Raw genomic sequence first — 24,267 nt, 5'->3', positions numbered from 1 at the left:
GGTATCTTACAGGTGACCGTGACATACCTCCGCGGGTCACCTGACAGGCTGCTCGGTCACGTGTCAACGTTCAAGTTTCAGGAAACTTTTTTTTCCTGCTGCTCAAAACATAACTGCCCACGTCCCTCCTCCTCTGCCCGCCGATTGGCTGCTTTCCCTTAATTCAGCTCTGTGATTGGCCAGCCCGCGGACACGTCAGGCCGTGGCTCCTCCCGCGCTCTAAACTGGTGTTTGTGTAATTGATCCGAACCTGAAGAAAACTCGGCGGAGTTTCTGGATTTCTGGGGGGAAAATGGAAGTTCCGGAGGAGTTCTGGGTTCAGGTGAGTTTGGGAAGCAGCAGCCGAACTCTGCGGCTCGTTTTTTTAGGGAGAAATGAAGTCGTGTGGAGCTGCAGGACTGTGAAGGTGTCCGCTGTCAGTCTCTAACTTATTTATACCGTCAGTCCGTTCAGCTGCGAGTTTTCTCCTAAAGGATCTAATTAAACTAATTACAGACCAGAAGAACCCTCAGTGGGTCATCACTGGTTCACTTCAGGAGCTTCTCATCGTGTTTGTTCTGCTGTTGAACACAAACAGCCTGAAAATCCTCATTAAAGACAGAAATATTTAGTAAAAAGATCCACTGTCAGCAGCCCTAACCCTAAGATGTTTGATCATTAAAGCTGCAACTAATGATCAGTTTGCTTCATCTGCACCGATTAATCAATCAGTTATCAGTTCTTAAACTGATCAGCAACAATTCTGATGATCAGTTTGAGCCATTTTTCAATAAAAACAGTCTAAATTCAGTGATGTCAGCTCCTTAAATGTGAATATTTTCTGGTTTCTTCTTTTATGACAGTAAACTGAAGAACTTTGGACTAAACAAGACATTTGAGGAAACTCTGATCCACATTTTCACCATTTAAAGACATTTTAGAGACAAAAAATGACAATAAATTGTGGTTTGTTTGTGGTGTAATGTGATTTCAGAATGGATTCAAGAAAAATTGCTGATAAATCTGTAATTTTGGTGCTTTTTAGGCCAACAAATTACAAATATATTTCTATATTTTGTCTTTCTATTTCTATATTTTCTGTATTTAGTCTCTAAAATGTCTTCAAATGGTGAAAAATGTGGATCAGAGTTTCCTCAAATATCTTGTTTAGTCCAAAGATCTTCAGTTTACTGTCAGAGAGGAAAGAAACCAGAAAATATTCACATTTAAGGAGCTGAAAACACACAATTTAGACTGTTTTCTACTAAAAATCTAATTTAAATTTAAATGTTTTTGGAAGGAGTTTGGTTTGATGAAGCTTCATTAAAGGGCTGAAACTAAAGATTATTTTAAATATTTAGAAACAACCCGTGTTGTTTGGCCTCTAAAATGTCTTTAAATGGTGAAAAATGTCTTGTTTGGTCCAAAGATCTTCAGTTTACTGTCATAGAGAAAAGAAAACAGAAAATATTCACATTTAAGAAGCTGGAATTGCAGAATTTCTGTTAATATTTAACTAATCAATTAATCGTAGCAGCTTAAGATGTTTAACTGAGTCTTTGTAAAGGCGTCACCTTTGGTTTTAAGACATTTTCACCATCCTGAGACATTGTAGAGCCAAAATAATGAAAATAATCCAAAGTATAATCAGCAGAATTAAACGGTAACATGGAAATAATTGTTAGTTTTTGCCATAAAGAGGCTAAAAATACATATTTAATAGTAGTTTCTCTTAAATTCATGCTAAAGTCACATCAGCCCATGAACAATGATTATTTTCATTATGTTTTCATTTTCTGGTTTCTTTCCTCTGTGACAGTAAACTGAAGATCTTTGGACTAAACCAGACATTTGAGGAAACCCTGATCCACAAAATGACACAATAATTGGTCTAAAAATAATCGTTATTTTTGTCTGAAACCCTGAAGATTTCCAGTTTTCTGTCCCAGAAGTAAACCTGGTGAATGTTTGGCAGTTTTCCTTTAATCCAGTCTTCAACAGTTAATTGATTATCAGGACACTCTCAGGATAACTTCCTGCTTAACAAATAATTGATTAAATGAAATTATCAGGCGTTATGTTTCCCTGAAATAAGAGCAAAGTTGTTTCTGCCTGGAAGAATGTGGCTTTAAATAGAAAATCCATCCGCTGAGGAATGTGTGACTGAATCTAATCTGAAGTGTGTGAAAACCAGAGGATTAACCGAGGAAGCAGCTGTTTAAATTTAAATTTCATCCTCAGTTTGGTTTCCAGTCACAGATTATAACAGCAGGAAACCTCCAGATGTGTTTAACCACGTATCAAGTCAGAGAAATTAGTCAGAAAAACAAAAAAAGCTGAGTTTCGAAGAAAAGATTCTGAATATTTTCTTGTTTTCACGTCATGATGCTGCCACCACCGTGCTTCACATCATGATGCTGCCACCACCATGCTTCACATCATGATGCTGCCACCACCATGCTTCACATCATGATGATGTCACCACCGTGCTTCACATCATGATGATGTCACCACCGTGCTTCACATCATGATGCTGCCACCACCGTGCTTCACATCATGATGCTGCCACCACCGTGCTTCACATCATGATGCTGCCACCACCGTGCTTCACATCATGATGCTGCCACCACCATGCTTCACATCATGATGCTGCCACCACCATGCTTCACATCATGATGCTACCACCACCATGCTTCACATCATGATGCTGCCACCACCGTGCTTCACATCATGATGCTGCCACCACCGTGCTTCACATCATGATGCTGCCACCACCATGCTTCACATCATGATGCTGCCACCACCGTGCTTCACATCATGATGCTGCCACCACCATGATTCACAGTGGACATGGTGTGTTTGTTGTGATGTTCAGTGTTTGGTGTTCACCAAACATATCATCTACTCTGATGGACTAAAAGCTCCATCTTTGTCTCCTCGTATCAAAGAACCTTCTTCCAGGTGACCTTGTAATCTCTCACATGCCTCTGGGAAAATTCCAGGCGAGATTAAATTTGAGCTTTTTCAAACAGAGTCTTTCTCTTTGTCTCCATAAAGCTTTGACTGGTGAAAAACTGACAACAGTTGTTGGATGAACAGTCTCTAACATCTCAGCTGCTGAAGCTGGAACTCCTTCAGAGGAGTCATAGGAGTCTTGGTGGCCTCCCTCTCTAGTCTCTTTCTCCTTCAGAGGAGTCATAGGAGTCTTGGTGGCCTCCCTCTCTAGTCTCTCAGGTCTTGAGGACGTCCTGCTCTAGTCAGATTTATTCATGTTCCATCTTCCTTCCATTTCTTAATGATGGATTTAACTGGACTCCAGGAGATCTTCGGGAACTTTAAATGTTCTTGTATCGTCCTGACTGATGCTTTTCAACAACCTTTTCTCACAGTTTCTTGGAGTTCTTTAGTCTTCATGGCGTAGTTCTATCCAGGAGGACTAATCCACCGGAGACTGGACCAAAATCCCAAGTTATATTGACCATGAAGTCAACAAAAGGGTGAAACATCCAAGGATGGTGAATACTTTTTATATTAGTAGACTTTATAGTCTAAGTCTAATGCACTGTATCAGATTGTGGAAATTATTTGTAAAATCCCCAAAAAATGGAGTTTTGAAGGAGAGATTGTGAATATTGTCTTGTTTTGTGCTCTAGGATGGACTCTGAAACACCTCCAGGTGAAGTTTAGAAGATGCAGCAGATGATGGGTGGAGCTGCTGCTGGATAAATTGCATATTAGAGAAGCAGTTTAGTTTTGGTAGTTAAACAGTTCAAACAGATAGTAGTAGTTATGGAATACAGCGAGAGAGTGCTGTGTGCGACCGGAGAGGTGGAGCTGGACCCGAACATTGTGAGCGAAGAGGCTGGAAAACTGTATTCAGAACTACAGGTAAGAAGAATTTAACTTTATGTCACTGTTTTGGGACTATAACTGACTATAGATCTACTGCATCAGCTGTTCTACCTTCATAATGGACTAGAACCTGATAGAACATGGAGGGAACCAACAGGAACATCTGGAATGAAGTAGAAGCTGCATTTTCTCAGCAATCTGCAACAATTTCACGATGTGGGAATAATTTTGGGTGTGATATTTTTTGTAAAAATGCAAAAATCAAACATCCTTAAAATTTCTCATTAACTTCTCCAGCACTTTGTCTTATTGTGTTTTTTCTCTTGTTTATGTCATTTCAAGCCAGAAGAAACCTCTTTGTTCAATCAAAACTCACTTTAAAAATAAATCTGTGGTTGTCACTCTGCTGCTCCCAGACCGTCATCGAGACCCATGGTGAAGGAGTGGTGGAGTCTCTGGTTCCCATCTTCGTCTGGGTTCTGGAGGGATTGGCCAGCTGTAAATCCCAGCTGAGGGATCGGGAGGAGGAAGCCGAGAAGGAGAAGTCTGAGCGAGAGGAGCTTCTGGAGAGATACCAGGCTGAGAGAGCTCTGAGGAAGGAGAGCCAGGAGGTGAGAAGGGATGTTCTGGGTTTAAACGGTGCTGAAGAGGGGGAGCTTGGTGGGTTCATCCTGATGTTCTCCACAGAGATACCTGGAGCTGGACGACCAGATCGAACAGGAGAGGAGAGCCATGCGGATGAGGGAGAAGGAGAGGGAACGTCGAGAGAGAGATCTGGAGAAGAAAGCCAGAGAACAAGCCGATCAGTGTAAGGATCTCAGTGTTAACTCTGGAAATGACCTCCACACCTCATACAATACCGACAAAAATACTCTCCATCCTTGGATGTTTCACCATTTTATTGCTTTTATACTTCATGGTCAATATAAATTGGCTTTTTTGGTTCAGTTCTATCCGGGAGGATCAGTCCTCCATGAAGACTAAAGAACTCCAAGAAACTGTGAGGAAAGGTTGTTGAACAGCATCAGTCAGGACGATACAAAAACATTTAAAGTTCCTGAAGATCTCCTGGAGTCCAGTTAAATCCATCATTAAGAAATGGAAGGAAGATGGAACATGAATAAATCTGACTAGAGCAGGACGTCCTCAAGACCTGAGAGACTAGAGAGAGAGGCCACCAAGACTCCTATGACTCCTCTGAAGGAGAAAGAGACTAGAGAGGGAGGCCACCAAGACTCCTATGACTCCTCTGAAGGAGAAAGAGACTAGAGAGGGAGGCCACCAAGACTCCTATGACTCCTCTGAAGGAGTTCCAGCTTCAGCAGCTGAGATGTTAGAGACTGTTCATCCAACAACTGTTGTCTGTTCTTCACCAGTCAAAGCTTTATGGAGACAAAAAGAAAGACTCTGTTTGAAAAAGCTCAAATTTAATCTCGCCTGGAATTTTCCCAGAGGCATGTGAGAGATTACAAGGTCACCTGGAAGAAGGTTCTTTGATACGAGGAGACAAAGATGGAGCTTTTAGTCCATCAGAGTAGATGATATGTTTGGTGAACACCAAACACTGAACATCACAACAAACACACCATGTCCACTGTGAAGCATGGTGGTGGCAGCATCATGATGTGAAGCATGGTGGTGGCAGCATCATGATGTGAAGCACGGTGGTGGCAGCATCATGATGTGAAGCATGGTGGTGGCAGCATCATGATGTGAAGCACGGTGGTGGCAGCATCATGATGTGAAGCACGGTGGTGGCAGCATCATGATGTGAAGCACGGTGGTGGCAGCATCATGATGTGAAGCATGGTGGTGGCAGCATCATGATGTGAAGCACGGTGGTGGCAGCATCATGATGTGTAGCATGGTGGTGGCAGCATCATGATGTGAAGCATGGTGGTGGCAGCATCATGATGTGAAGCATGGTGGTGGCAGCATCATGATGTGAAGCACGGTGGTGGCAGCATCATGATATGAAGCATGGTGGTGGCAGCATCATGATGTGTAGCACGGTGGTGGCAGCATCATGATATGAAGCACGGTGGTGGCAGCATCATGACGTGAAGCATGGTGGTGGCAGCATCATGGAGAATTTCAGTATCCAGATGTTCAAATTATACTGACCATGATTTCATGTATAAAAACATCCATCGGGGGGGGTTTTATTTCCGCCTCTTCTAAACTTATTTCCTGTTTCTGCTGTATCTCCTGAGTCCATAAAGTTTCCACAGATTCTGATTCTAACGTCTCGTCTTCTGCCAGTGGTGGCCTTGGAGGAGCAGAAGGTGAATCTGAGCAGAGAGCTGAGTTCACTGAGACTCACTCACACCAAGGTCAGATACTTCATGTCCTACTTTATCACCTCAGATACTGATTAAACGCAGTATTTACATCTCACTGCTGTTTTCTCCTTCAGCTGGGTCACACATATCGGGAACTTTTGGACAAGAGGAAGGATTCTGAGAGGGACTCTCCTTTAAGGTGGTTTTCTACAGTTTTTAAATCTGTCCATCGATCCACTTCCATCAGGTTTATTTTCTAATTAAATCTGTTTGAACAACAATATGTGAGGAACTATTAACGATAAAAACCTGAAATTTTCTCTCTTATTTCTCATCATGTCATTGATTCAGAATCTGGAATATTGGACAGTAGATCAATAATCTCTGATTATGGCTGAGTTGAAATATGGAAACAAACTGATAATGGAGAAGTGAACCAGTGATATTTTCTAAACCATGTGTAGCTGCAGGTCACAGTTCTGGAGTTTATATGTGATTTTCCAAATATAAGTAAGAAAATCTGTTTTTTAGGTGAGTTAGTCTGACCAGGAATTAGTCTGGCCTGGAGTTAATTAGACCAGTAATCAGTCTGACCAGGAATTAGTCCGACCGAGAATTGATCTGATCAGGAATTAATCTCATCTGGAGTTACTCCAACCAGAAACTAGTCTGACCAGGAGTTCGTCTGATCCGGAACTAGTCTGATTAGGAATTAGTCCAACCAAGACTTGGTCTGACCAGGAGTTAGTCTGATCTGCAGTTAGTCTGACCCGGACTTAGTCTGACTCTTCATATTTTAGCTTTTTTCTCTTCTGAAAATATAAATAGTAGTAGATGTAGTAGCTGGTAGGCATCCAAAACAGGTTACAGACCATAATTAGTGAAGGTGCTGCAGGAACATGGTGCAAAAAAAGGGGGGAATAAACACAAGTGATGCTGATATTTGATTTTCTCGACTTTTCTTTACTCTTTAACTCTGTTGTGTTCAGGAATCACGTTCGTTCTCGAAACTCTGACTTTCCATCCAACCACAGCTCATCAGATTCCAGCGGTCCTGAAAAGGTGAACACATTTTTCCTTTTAATCGCTTTTCATGTCTTTAGCAGCTGTTGATTCCTGATTTTTTTTTTTTTTCAAACTTTTTTTTTTTTTTTTTTAAATTTCTGCAGGTGATTCAGAGGCCACATTCACACTCTGGTCCTCCCTGTTTGGAAGATCTAGAAGCCAAAGAAGAAAAAGTGATGAATAAAAGCGATGTAAAACCCGCCGTGGATCAGTTCGTCAGCGACATCATCAGCTCCACGCCTGAACTCAGACAGTTTCACGGCGGCATAAACGCCAGGTGATAGTCTGAGACCAAAAACAGCTGGAAGGTCCACCTTAAATTACTAATCTGTCCATTCATATATTTATCTTTTCGTTATTTATTATCACCTGTCAGCACTCCCGTCAGATCTGAAACCGAAGAGCCTCCGAACGACGAATCAGAGATGAGCCTGGAGGAGGAGCTGAGGGAGGGGGAGGAGCATAAAGATGGGGAGGAGGAGAAAGGAGGAGGGACGAAGGTGGAGGAAGAGGAGGACACGTACGAGGAGGACAGTATGGAGTTTGAACTCCGAAACACCGACTCTGTTTTCTCTGAATTGTCTGAGCTGAGTCGGGATTACGTGGAGAGTGTCGACCGAGGAGCCAGCGTTAGAGGTAAGAAACCAAACCAGGAGTTAGTCGGTGACCAGGAGTTAGTCTGTGACCAGGAGTTAGTCTGTGACCAGGAGTTAGTCTGACCAGGAGTTAGTCTGTGACTGTTTAACTCAAGTAGCGGTTTGTTCATCTGATGCTGTAAATCACAAAGTCCAGTAAACAGCATTGTGAATACAAACCTGTGCAGCATCACTGAACTGTCACATTATTTTAACCTGTATTATCTCACAGTAATCAGATTACGTCTAAGTAGGACAGTAGAGTACTTCCTGTTATGTAAAAACTACCAGTTCAGATTTCATGTATTAAATTCAGGCTCCACAGCAAGAACTCAGTGCAACTAAAGATTCTCCATTGATAACCTCTGAGCCAAGTTTTAGTTCACTGGAGATCTGATTAGTGGTACTATGACTCCTTCTATACCTGATTAGTGGTACTATGACTCCTCCTATACCTGATTAGTGGTACTATGACTCCTTCTATACCTGATTAGTGGTACTATGACTCCTTCTATACCTGATTAGTGGTACTATGACTCCTCCTATACCTGATTAGTGGTACTATGACTCCTCCTATACCTGATTAGTGGTACTATGACTCCTTCTATACCTGATTAGTGGTACTATGACTCCTCCTAGACCTCCTGATTAGTGGTACTATGACTCCTTCTATACCTCCTGATTAGTGGTACTATGACTCCTTCTATACCTCCTGATTAGTGGTACTATGACTCCTCCTATACGTGATTAGTGGTACTATGACTCCTTCTATACCTGATTAGTGGTACTATGACTCCTTCTATACCTCCTGATTAGTGGTACTATGACTCCTTCTATACCTCCTGATTAGTGGTACTATGACTCCTCCTATACGTGATTAGTGGTACTATGACTCCTTCTATACCTGATTAGTGGTACTATGACTCCTTCTATACCTCCTGATTAGTGGTACTATGACTCCTTCTATGCCTCCTGATTAGTGGTACTATGACTCATTTTAGAACCATGTTCATCAGTGAGGCTGATTTTGGACAATTTTTTTGGTCACTTTGGGTGATTTTTAGTAATTTTGGACAATTTTTTTGTAAAAAACACAGTTTTAGTCCCTTCTGATAATTTTTGGGTTGCTCTGAATCAATCTTGAGTCATTCTTGATATTTTTAACTTGTGTTGGACAGGTTTTGAGTTATTTTTGACCAAGTTTAAGTTATTATAGATGAATTTTGAGACATTCTCAATATTTTTAACTAGTTTTGGCCACATTTTGGGTCATTTTAGATATTCTGGTGTTCACTTATTTCTTTTGAATAAATTTTTTAGGATTTTTCTCTTCCTCTGTTCAGTTCTTTTCCATGTGGAGCCACGATGCAGACATAGATAGAACTAGTCCATAGGTCCACAACTGAGGAAGTTCTGGGATTACAGCTCATTTTAAATCCATGTTCATGCAGTTAGGCTGCTTTTGGACATTTTTTTGGTCACTTTGGATGATTTTTAGTAACTTTGGACACAGTTTTAGTAATTTCGGATGCAATTTTAGTCCCTTCTGTCAAATTTTGGGTTGTTCTGGATCAATCTTGAGTCATTCTTGAGATCTTTAACTAGTGTTGGACAGGTTTGGAATAAATTTTAAGTTATTTTGGACACATGTTGGGTCATTTTTGACATTCTGGTGTTCACTTTGTTCTTTTGTATAAACTCTTTGTGATTTTTCGCTTCCTCTGTTCAGTTCTTCTCCATGTGGAGCCATGATGCAGACATATACTCAGCCAACCTAACCATTGTTGCATTGAGTTTCCTCTTTGGGGCCTGAAGAGTTCATATGATTTTGCAGAACATTTCCGTGGTTTTATACTTGCTGTACTGTACAGTTTGAAAGTGACAGAAGGCTGGTTTCTATAAATAATCTGGCCATGCCGGGACACTATTTATACCCCGCTAACATGAAGCGTGATCCCATCAGTGAAAACAGGCTCCTGCTGCAGGTTTCATTCAGCTTCACTTCCTGTTTTACACCCTTTACTGTTGTCGTTTCTCTGCAGACTAAACACTTGTAAATGCATTAGGTGTGATTTCTATCTGTTTCTGTTCAGGCGGTGCAGACCAGTTTGAGGAGATTCTTTCTCAGTTTGAGGAACTGAAAGTCACCCAGTGAGTCCAAAATTAAATTCCTCTGACCTTGTTGTGACTCGTCTGGTGTGATTTCATGAGTCTATGGGGATTTTCCAAACCAGTGGGTTTGTTGCTGCAGTAGAAACAAATAAATACCACAAGAAACTACAAATTACAATCTTAAATTTAGTTTTAACTGCAGGAAAAATCTGTGAATGTTGTTGTTTTCTACATGTATATGTTCAACGTTGTTATTTTCCACATCTAGATGAGTCTGTGCAATATCTGAATTTACTGTGGTCCTGTTCACACAAACTCTACTGTTTAGCATCTTTTAGCGCTTGTTTTGTGTCTCTTGGTACTTGTTTTGTGCCTTTTGTGTTCATTGTGTGGTTGTTTTTCATCTTTCTGTGTGAATTTTGTGTCTATTTGTGGTTGTTTTGTGTCTTCGTTCATCCTCAGACCTTCATGCTGCATCTAGAAATGTCATCAACACCTTCTGACCTCGTTCAGCCCCACATCATCACACTTTAATGTTTCACTGTCAGGACTATGCATTCACTGGTTCACACACTTTATTTACTGGCTCAACTTTTATTTTCTGCTGTTGTTTCCTACTTTGTTTGTTGCTCTAATGCTGCTGTGATATTTTTAAAGTCTCATGTTGAATAATTCTAACTTTCCTGCGTTCCCGTTGCTCAGCGAGTTGATCGAAGCCGCCCGTAAAGCTCTGATTTCTCGGGTGGTCGAGTTGACGGACGACCGATCGGCTCTGAAGCTGGAGGTAGCTTCTCTTCAGGAGACGGTGTCCCGACTGGAGGGCAGGATGAAGGAGAAGGAGGAGGAAACCAAGAGGTGACAAAGATTCATTCTGGATGTTTCACTTCTGTTCAGTCTTCATTTTTTGCTTGCTTGTCGTTTTGTCTTGTTTTTGTCATTTTGTGTCTCATTTTCAGCGTCTTTGAGTTATTGGAAAAGCGCTTTATAAATAAAATTTATTATTATTATTATTATTATTATTATTATTATTATTATTATTATTATTATTATTATTATTATTATTATTATTATTATTTTCATTTTCTGTCTCAGTTTTGTTGTTTTGTGTCTCATTTTTGTCGTTTTCCGTCTTGTTTTTGTCGTTTTGTGTCTCATTTTTGTTATTTTGTGTCTCAGTTTTGTTTTTTTGTGTCTCGTTTTTGTTGTTTTCTGTCTTGTTTTGTGTCTCGCTTGTTAGTTTGTGTCATTATGGTGGGTTTTTCTGTTGTTTTTTGTCCCATTTCTGTAATTTCGTCTTGTTTTATGGCGTTCTGTCTTGTGCTTGGTCATTTTGTGTCTAGTTAGTGTTGTTTTGTGTGTTTTGTCTTGCTTTTTGCCACTTAGTGTTGTTTTTTTTTGGTCTTGTTTTTTTCATTTTGAGTCTCATTTGGGTCGTTTTAGACGTGTTTTGGATGTTTGACTTCTGTTAATTCTTCATTTTTACTTCATTTATCTCACCGTTGTTTTCTCAGACTCCGTAAAGAGCTGGAGGCCTGCCAGTCCGAGGATCCTGATGTAAGATGGCGGTGAAGCTTTATTATTTAAATCCAGTGACTTTTCAGTGTAAATAATGATGTTTTCTCTCCTTTCAGGCGTCGCTGCCGTCCTCCATGCGTCACTTCTCCCGTTCTGAAATGGCCCGTGTGGTGATGGAGAAGAATCAGTACAAACAGCGTCTGATCGAGCTGCAGGAGGCGCTTCGTCAGAGTCAGATCCTCAGGTAAAGCCACACCTGAGTCTACACTCTGGTTTCAACATTTCACGCATTCATTTGGTGCTTTTACTGTTTTCTAGAGCGACGAAGGGGGAGAGGTTCTCAGAGGAGAAAAGGTCGAGTGTTTGGAGAAGGTTAGTAGAAAATAAAATATCATTTAAACTACAAACATGCAAATGAATCCGCATTCTTATAACACGAGAAGAGTTTTGTGAAGTTTTGTGTCTCGTTTTTGTCATTTTTTATCTCATTTTTGTCATTTTCTGTCTCGTTTTTGTCATTTTCTGTCTTGTTTTTGTCATTTTCTGTCTCATTTTTGTCGTTTTTGGTCTCATTTTTGACATTTTATGTCTCTCTGTTGTCTCCTCATCCTGTAGATGTTTTTCTATCTCCATGTTTCCAGACTTTTCCTCTCTACTCTGCTCATCATCAGTAGAAAGATGTTTCTCCATGCTGAATGTATCTCCAACAACTTGCTCCTCTGTTCACTGTTTCTGAGCCATGCTGACTTTATTTATTCATCCAGGAGCTTTGGTTTTACTCTCAGTGTCTCTGTGGAAACACTGCCTGCATTTCAGGGGTTTATCTTTGGAGAGTTTTAAATGAGACTTGTAGAATAATTGATGAAATAATGTGATTCTGTATAAAATAAAGATTTATTTTTCCCGTTGCAGATTCAACCGCCTGTTCGGCCTCACTAAGAGACCTTTAATTCCACCACCAGTTTCCTTTTTAGCGACTTCCCCGTCGCTGATTCGTTCTCCTCTCGGATCTCCTCCGATTCCAGTCGTCCACCGAACTCACACCGAGTTAGTTTTACTGTTATTTATCTATTACAAAATTACCCTTTTGTTTAAATCTTTAAGTGAAAGGAAGCAGCAAACAGACATGTAGAAAGGTTATTTCTTTTGAATCTATGTGAAGATTTATTTTGTTTATTTTCCATTTAATGTATTTTAATTTAGTTAATTTATTTTTATTTACTTTACTTTCTTTTATTTCATTTATGTATTTTTTTATTATATTTTATTTATTATGCTATTCTTTTGTTTAAACCTTTTAAGTGAACGGAAGCAGCAAACAGACATGAAGAATGATTATTTTCTTTTGAATTTGTGTTGTATCTGTATTTTTATGTTATTTAATTTATTTATTTTTATTTATTTATGTATTTATTTATTTATTGTATATTTTATTTATTTTTTATTTATGTATTCTTATTTCATTTATATATTACAGATGTTATTTGTTTCAGTTTTTGTTTATTTTTATTTATTTTTATTCATTTTATTTTATTTTATTTATTTTTTAATGTAATTTATTTTTGTTTTCTTTATTTTTTCTTTATTTCTATTTTAATGTATTTATTTTTATTTGTTTATTTTATTTATTTAGTTTAAATTTTATTTCATTTTAGTTGTTTTGTTTATTTTTATTCATTTTATTTTATTTTGTATGGATTTTGTTTTAATTTTTGTTTTTAGTTTTGTTTTTATTTATGTTATTTATTTTGTTTTTTTATTTATGTATTTTTATTTTGTTTTATTTCTTTATTGTACATTTTTTGGGTGTATTTTTATTTTAATTATTTATTTATTTTCATTCATTTTATTTTGTTTATTTTTATTTTATTTTGTTCTATTTTACATTCATTTACATATTCTGTGATGTCTTATTGTTTACCCCTTTATTTAATGTCCACGCTGCTGTGACAACTTAATTTCCTCCAGGGATTAATTAATTCATCTAAGTCTGAGTCTAAAACATCATATCTGAGAATAATGTCAGTAAATTCACAGTAAAACACAGACTTCTGTATGAATAAAAACAGACATTTGGATCATTTCTAAATCAGAGAATGAAAATATTTTTCCAAACAGAGAAAAAAAAATGTATTAAAATCATTTTTAAATGTTGGTTTACTGCCGTTCACTTTACAACATCTCAGCGTCTTTATTCTACTTCAGAAATGAAATGTATTTAACTTGGAGCTGAATGGTTTCCATTCAGATCTTCTTCTCCGGCTTCTCCGTCACCTCGAGCCAGACGGAGGGAACTCTACAGACAAATCCGATCTCAGGTTTGGGGAACTCTGGGAAAACGACAGATTCATGGATGGAGTCTGCCGCTGGCAAACACTCAGGTAGGAGTTAAAAAGAGAGAGAATAAAATAATAATAAGAAGAAATGGATGTTAGTACGATAAAATAACAGAATAATATAAAACTTGCAGGAGACCCAGGAGCCGGTTCCAGAACCTAAAGACGTTCCTGTTCTGATGCAGCTCAGACTGTTGGACCAGAGAGACTCCACTGCGAAGGTGAATTTTATATATAGAATTAAAGGTGAATTATATATATGTTTATATATATATATATATATATATATATATATATATATATATATATATATATATATATATATATATATATATATATATATATATAAAAACAATTTTAAACTTTTTTTTACTTTTTAAAAAAAAAAAAAATTGAGTTTTTGTGCTACAACTGTTCTTTAATTTTTGGTAATTTTTTTTCAGTTTAATTTTATATATATATATTGATGGGTAATTTTATTTTTTAAAAACATATTTGAATTTTTTTTTAATTTTCAGATTTCTTTTTTTTAATCTCAGTAAATATTGAAATTATCCCAAGCTAAAATTTTGACAACTGTTTCTATAAATATTCATATTTTATTCTATAAGTTTTTTCAGGCAACCCAGAAATGATTGTGGCTCAACAGGCAATTTAAAAAAAAAAAAAAAAAAACAGAAAATATTTGATGAATCAGTGAAAGGTTTCACAGATACCATTTTCCATCTCCAGAGAAGAACCCTGATGATTTTAATCAAATAATAATTAAACATAAATAATAATAAAGTGTCATTTAAGCAGTATTTTGTTCTGAAACTCTATGAATTTCCTCTGTGGTTCTGTTTAACGTGTCTCTTCCTTCTTCTTATGTCCTCAGCTGAACTGTGCCATTGCCGTCACACCTGAGATCTCAGGTGAAGCCACGGTAAGTGTGTCGGCAGCGAGCGTCTGATTACAGCCGGCCGCCGGTGGCTTCATGTTTCTGCTCTTTGTTCGTCCCACAGTGTTCGGTCTGGGTGGTTTCTGGCCCCGCCTCCTGCAGTGACATCACCGTCATCGACCCGGCCCGGTCCAACACGGTCCTGGACCAGTTCAGCCTCCCGCCCACGGCTCCGGCCCTCTGCCTCTGTGCCGTTCCTCCCATCGGTCAGGAGATCCTGATTTTAAAAATTAAAATTAGTCATAATTACTCAAAATTACTCAGAAATTGTCCAAAATGACTTGACAGTTACCTATAAAGCAAAATCTTGTCCACAGTTTGTCCAAAATGGGTTGCAATTTGTCCAAAATGTCTCAAAAATCATTCAAAATTACTTAAAATCTGTCCAAAGTCACCACAAAAAGAGAAAAATCACCACAAAAGGACGTAAAATTTCCACAAAAACAGACAAAATCAACTCCAACATTGGCAAAATTACCCCCAAAAGCTGAAAATCTCTGAAAAAAAATGGTGTTTTGCTCAAACTTTGTCTAAAATAGGTCATAATGTGTCCAAAATGTCTCAAGAACCATCCAAAATGACTTGAGAATTGCCCAAAATGCAACAACATGTCCAAAATTCCTCAAAATTGGTCCAAAAAAAGTTCCTACAAAACCAGTGATACCTGGGATCTCCACTAACTTATAATAACTGAATAAGTGACCTTACTCCTGTGTAAACCTGCCAAGTCTGCAATACGGAAAGCAGAAATTCAAATTAGTGAACATATTTCACCAAACAGAGCTCAAGAGATAGTATTAGCCTTATAACAATCTACATCTCATGTATTTGGGGTCATTTATTATTAGATTTTGCAACATTTTCTTGTTTTCTCTGCATCTTTTCTCCACAATCATGACAAATTGCCCAAAATGAAAGAAACTTGGTTTGAAAATGATAGAATAAAGTGCCCAAAATTACCAAGTTTTCCAAAAATGGCATAAATATGTCCAAAGATTATTGAAAAATGATCCCAAACAACCTAAAACCTGTTCAAAAATCACATAAAGATCTCCAGAAATGACCATGATGAGCAGACATCGAAAACAACACCCAGAAAAATTGACACAAAATGACAGAGACAGAAAACAGCAAAATCGAGACAGAAAATGACAAAAACGAGACAGAAAATGACAAAAACGAGACAGAAAATGACAAAAACGAGACAGAAAATGACAAAAACGAGACAGAAAATGACAAAAACAAGACAGAAAACGGCAAAAACGAGACAGAAAACGACAAAAATGAGACCCAACCACACAAGTAAGACACAAAATACAGACGACAAGAGAGACAGAGTAAAACCAAAGCTACTAGATGAATAAATAAATGCAGCTCGGCTCAGAAACAGAGAACAGAGGAGCAGGTTGTTGAAGATACATTCAGCATAGTGAAACATTCATATTCAAAAGGACTCAAAATCTGCACAGACTTCTCCACAATTACCCAAAAACCTTCAAAAATAATGATAACGCTAGCCTCATTTCTAAAGTTTTTCTGCTTGTTTGATCGAGCGGCTGACTGGACGTTTCTTGTGTCGTCAGGTGACTCAGCAGGAACCGTCTGGATCGGAACTCAGGAAGGAAGGTAGCGGAGCTGAAGCAGCAGCATGTGAGGAGTTTTTAGTTTCCCACCATTTATCTTCTCCTTCTTCTGTTTCCGGCAGCATCCTGGTCCACTCGGCCTCAACGGCTCGGAGACGCTGCCTGCAGTCGGTGTCGCTGCTGGAGGGAGTTCATTCGCTCACGTGAGTCCTGCAGAAACCTGAAATATACAGAAAGAAACAGAAATATCTGATTGATCCTGGAGGGGAAACCGTTCACAGCAGAAAAAAATACGAGAAAAACTTATAATAAGTAGTAAAGTGTAGGTATTGAATGTAAACATGCATTGTACTGGGAAATAAAAACATGCAGTGCAATAAAGAGTAATGCAGTTCTATTTCTAGTTATTGCACATTACTGAGCGTTTGCAGGGCTGCTGATTTAACCGATCAGTATGAAGAGACAGCAAAGAGACATAAAAGGACACAAATGAGACAAAAAACAACATCGAGACAGAAAATGACAAAAATGAGACACAAAACGACAAAATTTAGACAGAAAACAAAACTGAGACCGAAAATGACAAAAACGAGACCGAAAATGACAAAAATGAGACACAAAACGACAGAAACGAGACACAAAATGACAAAATGAGACACAAGCGACAAAAATGAGACACAAAATGAAAAAAACAAGACAAGAAACAACAAAAAGGAGACAGAAAACGACAAAAACAAGACAGGAAATGACAAAAATGAGACAAAAAATGAGACAAAATTACAAAAATGAGACGCCTATGAATGATGTCTCATGCTCCCTGATCCACTCATTCTCAATGTGACCCCATGAATCCTGGCATCATCATCTTAAAACATGTCCATGCCATCAGAGAAGAAGAACTCCACTGATGGAAAGACCTGGTCATTCAGCATCTTCAGGTATCAGCTGACCTCATTCTTTGGGAACATAATGGTGCTGAACCTGACCAACCCCAGATCAGAACCATAACCCCCACAGACTGGTAGACACTAGCCATGATGAGGGCATCACTTCATCCACCTCTCTTCTTACCCTGATGCAACCATCTGCTGGCTTATCTTCGACTCCTCTGGACACTAAACCTACCGTCAGGCATGGAGGTGGCAGCATCATTATACTATCAATTTAACTGACTCAAGTCTGTGACAGAAAGACGACAAATTTAGTGGAACTGCACCAATTCTGGTGCAGTTCCGCTAAATTTGTTGTCTTTCTGACTTGATTCTTCAGGTTCTTGATGGGTGTAAGTCCAGACTTTCGGGAGATCAGTCTAGAACCTTCATTCCAGCCTGATGGAACCATTTCTTTACCACGTCTGATGTGTGTTTGGGCTCATTGTCTGGTTGAAACATCCAGCTGTGTCCAAGATCAACCTTCTGCTGATGGTTTTAGGTTTTCCTGAAGAATGTGGAGGTGATCCTCCTTCTTCATTATTCCATTTACTTTGTGGAAAGCTCCAGTTCCACAGAGCATGATACTGCTACCTCCATGCTTGATGGAAGGTTTGGTGTTCTTGGGGTTAAAAAAAAGTCCAAGACCTGCCTAAGACAGTCTGAAACCAGTCCTCAAAAAGTCTTCATTTTCAGATCTTTTTCTGCACATGTGGATCTGCAAGTCAACAAACTCTGTTAAATAAAGTTAAAATAAACTCCAAGAATCCTGAAATCAGAGTAGACAAGTTTCTATCCAACAGACTTCTTCACTGAAAACAAGAACTGAGGTTTTTCTTTTTGTGTCAGTCAGCTGAAACAGTTGCAGTCTGATGCATCTTCATGCCTTCTGCAAGAAATAATTTTATTTTTCTGCTTTCTGTTATTTGTTCCTCTCAGGTTTTCCCAGAATCAGGTCATCGCTGGTTTAGCTGATGGAACTTTGGCTTTTTTCTCCCATGGTTCAGGTAACTGGTTCCTGTGTGAAGCTGAAGATCATGTTTTTCTCCTAATCTCAAATGTTGGAAACATAGAAATGCCCATGATTGAATGACTCAGATGTTGTCTAAAATGACAAAAACACGTCCGAAACAACTAAAACATTAATTCAGAATGTCTCAATTCATACAAAATGACATAAACTTGCCCAAACTTATTGAAAATTTATCAAAAATGACCAAAAACTGAAAATATTCCTGTTCAAAATGACTGGCAAGTTGCCCAAAATGGTACAAACTTGCTTGAAGATGAAAAAAAGTGTCAAAAACAACCTAATTTACCAAAATATGACATGAATATGTTAAAAAAATCTGGAAAAACACCCAAAACCTAAACCTGTTCAAAGTCACAAAATGATCCAAAAATGACTTTGAGAGAAAAACCAAAGCTACTGGATAAATAAATAAATAAGTGCAGCTTGGCTCAGAAACAGACTTTACCTGGTAAACATCGGCTGTGTTTTTATTTTTATTGTGAGATAATCTGGACCAGAACAGATTCCTGCAGTCTAGATGTGACTTTAGTTCCTTCATCTCTTCATGTTTCTTGGCTCCCATCGCTGATACTTCCAGTAAATCATGACTTCCTGTGACCTCCAGGCGGCTGGAACCTTCAGTCACACTCCGTGCTGCCTCTGGATTCCAACCCCCTGCAGCCGGTCCGCTGCTGCCTGGCTAAAGGGGGCCGTCTGTGGGTCGGATACTGGAACCGGGTCCTGGTGGTCGACCTGGAGGGCAGGACGGTGGAGGTGAGGAGATCAGACTATTACTGTTGTTCAGATTAAAACCATCTCTGATTCTTTCTTCTTTCTCCTCCAGCAAACCTTCTCCGTGTCCGAGCGCAGCGAGCAGCAGGTTCGCTTCCTGTGCGCGGCAGGAAGTGGCGTCTGGACTTCCTGTCGCCTCGACCCGGTCCTCAGGCTGTTCGACTGGTCCACAGGACGGCCGCTGCAGGAAGTGGATTTTACAGCTTTGGTCACTAAAACTTTAGGTGATCAAACTGTTTTTATTACTAATATTACTGTGACCTGCAGCTGATGATCAGTTTTTAATTAATGAGCTCAAAGATGGAACCTTTCATGACGGGTTCAGTTTTTTTGTCCACCTTCCAACTCCTCCATAATCAGAGATTATTGATCTACTGTTTAAAGGTTTTTATCTTGAATAAAAAATGAACACAACTAAAACTAGCAAAACTAGACACAAAACAAGAAATATGAGACACAAAGCACTAAAATAACACCCAAAATGAGAAAACTAGACAGAAAACAAGAAAAAAGAGACAAAACACTAAAATAAGATACAAAACAAGCAAAACTGGACAGAAAATGAGAAAAATGACACAAAACACAAAAAATAAGACACTAATATAGCAAAACTAGACACAACTAGAAATATGAGACACAAAGCACTGAAATAAGACCCAAAATGAGCAAAACTAGACAGAAAACACTCCTTACTACCACTAAACCTTTCTTATTGTGTTTTTGTGTGTCTGCAGGCCAGCCCTTCCTGAACCTGTCTCCTCTCCAGATCTCCTCTCTGACCATCATCTCAGGTCGACTCTGGGTTGGAACATCAGGAGGAGCCGTGTTCTCCATCCCCCTGTCCATCAGTAGGTTTTATCCGTCTGTAAGTCAGTAGAACATCATCAGGAACGTGTTTATAAACTCTATTATTAACTGTGTGCAGCTTCAGAGGACGTCTCCATCCCATACTGCTCCACTGCTTCAGCCCAGCTGTGTTACCATGGACACCGGCAGGCCGTCAGGTTCATCATCGCTGCTCCAGGTAATCATCTACCAGATGTTCATGAAGCTTTTCTTCTGGTCGGTTTAATGAGATGTGATTTCCCTCTCAGGTTGTTTGATGACGTCTCCAGGCAGCAGCTACGTCTCCACGTCCCAGCTCATCCTCAGCGGAGGAGAAGGTTATATCAACTTCAGAATCGGTGAGATGAAGGAAAATACAGTTTAATGTGAAATAATTTGGGTTCAAAATCACAGCCAGACTGTCAAAGGACAAAGAATCTGGCAGTTTCTGAAGATATCAAGTGTGACAAACGGTTTTTGTTGTGGAAGTGACCAAATCTAAGCTTTAAATTCTGCTGTTTAACAAAAAAAAAAAACAATGTGTTAAAAAAAACTAAAAATCCTTCTCTACTCATTCCATCTGACTCTCCATGACTGGAAATTGCAGCATAAAGTTTATAGACATTTGTAGCAGGATCACAATCGTGATCGTCAGCAGGCAGCTAACGTAGTGTTCACTTGTTGTCATGGTTACAGTGACGTCGTGCTGCTATTTGGCAATGATACAGAAATCTTTAACAAATCTGTGGATCCAGACTATAAGCTGCATCACTGCCAAAATCTAATCACTTGGTCCTTGTGTCATTTCTGACCTTCCCTGAAAATTTCATCCAAATCTGTTGGTCTGTTTTTGAGTAATGTTGCAGACAGACAGACAGACGTACACCAATCATCACCGCACTCCACTGCGTTCCTTGGCCGAGTAAAAATATGAATTTTTGGAATTTTAGAGGAAATAAAACTGCAGTTTGTGTAGATAAACAACAGGATTGTTCAACTGGACTTCTCTTGTAGGTTCTTGAAGACATTCCAAAAGTTCATATTTTTACATGGCCAAGGAACGCAGTGGAGTTTTGTGACGATCGGCGTTGGTTTGTCTGTCTGTCTGTCTGTCTGTTAGCAGCATTACTCAAAAACAGACCCAACGAATATGGATGAATTTTCGGGGAGGTCAGAAATGACACAAGGACCACAAGAGAAGTCTTGTAGATTCTTGAAGAACTTCAAGAACCTACAAGAGAAGTAGAATCTTGTGGGTTCTTGAAGACGTTTCACCTCTTATCTGTCTTCAAGATGACATTCTTGAAGACATTCTTGTGGTCCTTGTGTCATTTCTGACCAACCCTGAAAACGTGGAACATCTTTAAGAACCTAGAAGATCCTACTTCAAGAACCTGCAAGATAGTACTTCTCTTATAGGTTCTTCGAAAACCTACAAGAGAAGTCCAGTTGAACAATCTTGTTGTTTATCTACAGGACCTCCGGTTTTCTTTTCTCTTGTAGGTTCATATCCAAGATGTTCTCTTGTAGGAACATTTTGGATGAGAGGTTGAATGTCTTCAAGAACCTGCAAGAGACGTCCAGTGAAGTCCACTGGACGTCTCTTGCAGATTCTTGAAGACGTTCTTGTGTCATTTCTGACCTTCCCTCAAAAACTTCATCCAAATCCGTTGGTCTGTTTTTGAGTAATGTTGCGCACAGACAGATTACCAAACGTACTAAACAGGAAGTGCTGTCTAACTAGCCTGTACATGCTCCAATCTGCCTGAAACTTTACATGTGTGATCAGAGTCTGGCCCTGATCACCTCCTTGGGTCGAACTACACTCTCAGTCGCAGCGCCACCTGGTGGACATGCTTGGATTCGCTGACCAGCAGGGATGATAGGACCCGTTCAACGCTACTTGCAGCTTTAATTAGCGTTATCATTATTTCGATTGAGAAATGAACCACAGTGAGTTAAAATCAAACATCTAACCGGTTCTTCCGTTCCAGGAGACGACGCCAGTGATGACGAGTCCTCCGAGGCGTCTCAGTCGACCCCTCAGAGGTCCGAACGGAGTCATATGATCATCTGGCAGAACCCGTCCCCCTCGGTACCGAGTCCGGCTCTCTGACCCAGTTTAAAGGTGCTCTAACGGACCTGAAACATCTGGTTTACCTCGTTTATCTTCATCATCTCTCCTCTGACTGGTTCCTACAAGTCATGTGCCTTCATCAGATTATTTATCAGTGATGCAGAACTGGTCAGATTATTGATTTCTGATCAGCTACATCCAGTTTAACAGACTCTAAATGGTTCTCAAATCGTTCTATTTCTGCTCCACCGTCTCTGATCTACTTTGTTGTTCAAACGGGCTTAATGTGAAGAAAAAACTCAGAAAATATCTGATAAATGAAGCAGAAATTTCACAAATGTCTAACTGCGTCCCTTTGGATGAACTTTGAGAAGTTGTTGACATATTTTAACTCGTTTAGCACAGATTTTATGTCTTTTTGGGCAAATTTTGACAAACTTCGGTCGACTTTTAAGTTACTGTAGACCATTTATAACTCCTTCCAGATGATGTTCGGACAATTCAAAGTAGTTTTGTCAAATCTGGAGCCATTTTGGACAATTTTTGAATGAATTTTGTTTAAATTTTGAGTAAGTTTGGACACATTACAAGTCACTGTGGATGAATTTCAAGTCATTATGGACAACTTTGAGAAATCTTTGACATTCTAAGTCATTTTCAACCAGTTTTGAATGTTTTTGGACACACTTTGAGTCATTTTGGACATTATAAACTCACTTTGGACATATTTTTGTCTTGTCAATGAATTTCGAGCCATTTTGGACAAACTTTGAGATGTTTATGTCATATTTTATCTCATTTGGGACTGGTTTTCTGTGTTTTTGGGCAAATTTTGACAAATTTCAGTCAACTTTTGAATTATCATACACAGTTTCTCCTTCCAGATAACATTCAGACAATTCAAAGTATTTTTGACAAATTTAAACAAATTTGGAGCCATTTTGGACCATTTTTGAATGAATTTTGGACAAATTTTGAGTATTTGAACACTTTACAAGTCACTGTGGATAAAAAATGTCATTATGGGAAATCTGATATTTTAACTAATTTTCAACCAATTTAGAGTGTTTCTTGGACACATTTTGAGTAATTTTGGACATTGCAAACTCACTTTCAATTCAATTTCAAGTCACTTTGGACCAACTTTGAGAAATTGTTGACATATTTTGTGTAATTCTGGGCAAATTTCAGCAAATTTTGGACAACTTCTGAGTGATTTTACACAATTTCTAATTCATTCCACGTCACCTTCAAGTCATTTTTGACACATTTAACCAAACTTAAACAAATTTGGACCCATTTTGGACAATTTTTGAGTAACTTTGGACACATTTCCAGTCACTGTGGACAAATTTGAAGTCACGATGGACAACTTTGGGAACTTTTTGACATATTTTGCTTCATTTTAGACCAATTTAGATTCTGTTCGGACACACTTTGAGTCATTTTGGACATTATAAACTCACTTTGGACACATTTTTATCTTACCAACAAATTTCAAGCCATTTTGGACAAACTTTGAGACGTTTGTCATATTTTAACTTATTTGGGACAGGTTTCATGTCATTTTGGACAAATTTCAACAAATATGAACAAATTTTGAGTTATTTTAGGCAATTTCTAACTAATTCCAGATCACATTGAAAGTAATTTTTGACAAATTTTGACAAATTTTGAACTCTTTTGAACAATTTTCCCAAATAAAACTTTTAAAGTAGATCGTAGACGGTGGCGCAGAAGGATTCTGATGATCTGAGGGGAAATATTCCAGTTTCAGAACACATTTTGATGGTTGAACCTGTGAACTGAATCAGGTTTTTATGTTTTATTTTAAAGTGGTGGAACTTCTTTGGTGTATTTTTGGAGTTTCTGCCGTCAGTATTCAGTCAAACTTCCTCATGTGGTGAAATTACAGAAACCTTCCTCAGATAATGTTTTATTGTTTTATTTCTTGGTGTGATAAGGGAGACGGATGTAGTATTTATGTTAAAGCAGATTCTTTTTGCAAAAACTGGAATTCTGGAAATATGAAAACTCTGATTATTGTCATTAAAATGCCTTCAGTTGTTGACGAATGAGTTTTATTCTTTTATCATCACAAACAGTTCAAGAATTCCTGATTTTGCTGCAGATTCATCTTTTTCATCTTCATTTATTGTTCCTGTTCAGGTAATTTTGGATAAATTTCTAATTATTGTGGACAAATTTTGTGGAATTTTTTGACATTTTAACCCATTGGGACAAATTTTCACTCATTTTAGACGCATTTTGAGTTTAATGAACAAGCTTTGGCACACTTTGGGAGTAGTTTTGGACAAATTTTGAGTTATTTT

General features: G+C 38.6%; 1 protein-coding gene across 1 annotated transcript; it reads left to right on the top strand.

The window, feature by feature from the left end:
* The first annotated feature begins 176 nt into the window (after positions 1-176).
* On the top strand, positions 177-24,005 carry si:dkey-17m8.1 (C-Jun-amino-terminal kinase-interacting protein 4). Its single transcript, XM_055013576.1, has 28 exons — positions 177-322; positions 3,633-3,867; positions 4,248-4,442; positions 4,519-4,639; positions 6,094-6,164; positions 6,248-6,312; positions 7,103-7,175; positions 7,283-7,455; positions 7,555-7,814; positions 9,907-9,964; positions 10,628-10,780; positions 11,437-11,479; positions 11,557-11,684; positions 11,759-11,812; positions 12,353-12,487; positions 13,689-13,821; positions 13,911-13,997; positions 14,654-14,701; positions 14,781-14,922; positions 16,300-16,342; positions 16,422-16,502; positions 18,168-18,235; positions 18,866-19,014; positions 19,085-19,256; positions 19,767-19,880; positions 19,958-20,056; positions 20,127-20,216; positions 21,852-24,005. The coding sequence occupies exons 2-28, from the start codon at positions 3,769-3,771 to the stop codon at positions 21,971-21,973; spliced, it is 2,976 nt and encodes a 991-aa protein (XP_054869551.1). The 5' UTR covers positions 177-322; positions 3,633-3,768; the 3' UTR covers positions 21,974-24,005.
* The last annotated feature ends 262 nt before the right edge of the window (positions 24,006-24,267 follow it).

The sequence above is a fragment of the Amphiprion ocellaris genome, chromosome 9 (assembly GCF_022539595.1).
Source record: "Amphiprion ocellaris isolate individual 3 ecotype Okinawa chromosome 9, ASM2253959v1, whole genome shotgun sequence".
NCBI classification, from domain to species: Eukaryota; Metazoa; Chordata; class Actinopteri; family Pomacentridae; genus Amphiprion; species Amphiprion ocellaris.
Note: the sequence above shows the minus strand (reverse complement) of the source record. Positions and strands in the feature narration are given on the sequence as shown.

What these genes read in the sequence shown, in the direction of transcription:
- si:dkey-17m8.1 (XM_055013576.1), top strand. Translation starts at nt 3,769, where the DNA reads ATGGAATACAGCGAGAGAGTGCTGTGTGCGACCGGAGAGGTGGAGCTG. An exon ending in AAGGAGGAGGAAACCAAGAG is followed by an intron (nt 10,781 to 11,436) that starts GTGACAAAGATT and finishes TTGTTTTCTCAG; the next exon opens with ACTCCGTAAAGAGCTGGAGG. An exon ending in GAGGGAGTTCATTCGCTCAC is followed by an intron (nt 16,503 to 18,167) that starts GTGAGTCCTGCA and finishes TGTTCCTCTCAG; the next exon opens with GTTTTCCCAGAATCAGGTCA.